Source organism: Gavialis gangeticus, unplaced genomic scaffold (assembly GCF_001723915.1).
Source record: "Gavialis gangeticus isolate Ggan-Ray unplaced genomic scaffold, GavGan_comp1, whole genome shotgun sequence".
NCBI classification, from domain to species: Eukaryota; Metazoa; Chordata; order Crocodylia; family Gavialidae; genus Gavialis; species Gavialis gangeticus.
This window is the reverse complement of record NW_017728992.1, coordinates 152,934,365-152,936,607: the sequence shown is the minus strand read 5'-3', so window position 1 is coordinate 152,936,607 and position 2,243 is coordinate 152,934,365. Positions and strand designations below refer to the sequence as shown.

The window sequence follows — 2,243 nt, the reverse complement described above, 5'->3', positions numbered from 1 at the left end:
TATATATATATATATATATATATAAAAAGCTATCCCTCCGTCTCCTCCTCTACTTTAAATCCATAAAGAAGTTTGTCTTGTTTTTCATGGAGCCCTTAGGACAGACTGAACCAAATCCATGTTTATCATATACATTTTTCCTTACTCAGGAATGTGTTTCTTGTTATCTTCATAGGGGCCACATGTCTCTCTTTATTGTTGTCCTGCTTCAAACTGTAGAAGTCTCTCCTAAAAGGTCTTAATTTACTACTTCTGTAGAAAATCTTGTTCCTAATGTAAGTAACTTGTGGTTGGAATCTGAACTTGATTCATCAGATTCCAAGCACAGTTATCTGTCTGTCTGGTGACTGATGTCATTGAATTCTGTTTCTGGAAAGTCTGGCGTACCTAAAAGTCAACTCCACCAGATCTCCCATTTTTTTAATTGTAGTAGTAGTAAAAATAATAGTGCTAGTAATAGTGATAATAATATCACAGTAGTGCTAAGGTACTACCATTGTGGTCTCAATGCTTGGTTCTACCACAAAGATCTTAAAAACTTGAAAGCAAAATAAAAGAAGAATAGAAAGGAAAACTAAGAGAAGAGAAGACTGGTCTTATTGTTTAAGACTCTATTGTTCTTCTTTTAGTCTCCTGTAGCATGTTTGCTTACTAGCTAGTAACTTACAGCCATTATAGAACCAGTCAGACTGAAATGTTTCACCTTTTGTACCAGTAGTTTTTTATCCTAAAAAATTATTTTCAAAAAGAGTGAATTATATTTCTTGCTGTTGCAGCCCCAGCTATATGTTCAAACGGAATACTTGCCTTCCATCTTTAATTCATTTTTTCTTGTGGATGGTAGAGTACTTGATCATTATAACCATATGAGATATAACTTTACAGAATACTAAAGTATGGTACCCATGAGTCTGATACTACCCACTAAGAAACTTTATGAAGTCCCTCTCACCTTCCTTTCCTTTTTCATGTCGTTGTGACAAGGTACTTAGCAGAATTTGCAGATTCATTGGAATCTGACAGGGCTGCACCATGAGTGCTTCTGCTATGGCCTTGAACTTGCAACTTCTGGGCTGTCAACAGTATCAAGGTGAATTGACCTAATCAAAGAATTGGATTGTGTTTTTGCAAAAAAAATGAATGAATTGAAGTCCTTAAATCTGGGTATTGCATTTTTAGTTGTGCAGTAAACTTCTCTGCAAAACTGTCAAAATGAAGGTTTGGGGTTGTGTTTAAAAGTTTCTTTAAAAGAATAATGTCTCTTCTGCTGAGAAATGTGTGCACTACCTTTCAGGCCAAGTTTAGTGATGGTGTGATCCAAACCCTTTGAGATCAATGGAGAAGCTAACAGACTTAGGATCAATCTAATGGACTTAACTTTAAAAAAAATGGGACTCAACCTGTGTAGACAGACTTTCAATAGGAAATTTGGGGGTTTTCAGCCCTTGAAAGCATGTTTAGGTTTCTAAATACGTATTTAGGAACCTAACCTTAGGCTCTTTTTTTCAAAATCTCACAGCTAGATTTTATAATGCAGGTTGAGATTGAGATAAGTGTAGGTTTAGATATGTGGAAATGACACTTGCTTTGTCTGTGGAAGACTTATTTCATCACTAGTATTGCATCTTGCATTTTTTCTTCCCAGCAATAACCACTCTGCTTTTTACAGAACAGAAGTGCCAAAGTGCAGACTGTTGCCCTATCTTATTCTTTCCTTAAGCATGATTACAGAGAAAGAAAATATCAAGGCTTTGGTAGGATTTACAAAACTAGCCTGGAAAACTGTTGTACATGTTTGTCTTTAAACATTGTAAAATAACCTGAGCTAATACCATCTTGGCTTGAGATGAGACATTTGAGTCCTAAACATTGATCTGATCTGTGTGACATTTAAGGACCATTGCCCCAGAATCTGCTCTTTACTTGCATGTAGAAGAAATTTGCAGGGTTTTGTCTGACCAGTATGCAAAAGGAAAGGGCATTTCTCTAAGCCTTGTTTAACAACTAAGCATTGCTTACAGTACTCTTTATTTTTCCCCACCCTACCCCCTCCTTTTGTAGAATCACATCGGGAATTCCTTCACAGGCCTGCTTCTGGATATGTGCCAGAGGAGATCTGGAAGAAAGCTGGTAAGAATTGTTTAAAAACATGAGCTTAGCATTCTGGCAGCTGTGTGCAGTTGTTAATGCACTGATGTGAGGAATAAAAAGAAAGGGCTCACTAGTAACAAAAAGATATTGTA

The 2,243-nt window shown here is 36.4% G+C and overlaps 1 protein-coding gene across 7 annotated transcripts in view; it reads left to right on the top strand.

Moving 5' to 3' along the window:
- Positions 1-2,243, top strand: part of RUNX1T1 (RUNX1 translocation partner 1) — a 184,738-nt gene that overhangs the window by 148,143 nt on the left and 34,352 nt on the right. The window contains exon 10 of one of the 7 annotated variants that reach the window (XM_019527922.1): positions 2,062-2,130. The exons of the other annotated variants lie outside the window; for them this stretch is intronic. Coding sequence (XP_019383467.1) covers positions 2,062-2,130 — 69 coding nt within the window. The remainder of the gene's footprint in view (positions 1-2,061; positions 2,131-2,243) is intronic. 7 annotated transcript variants of the gene reach the window in all.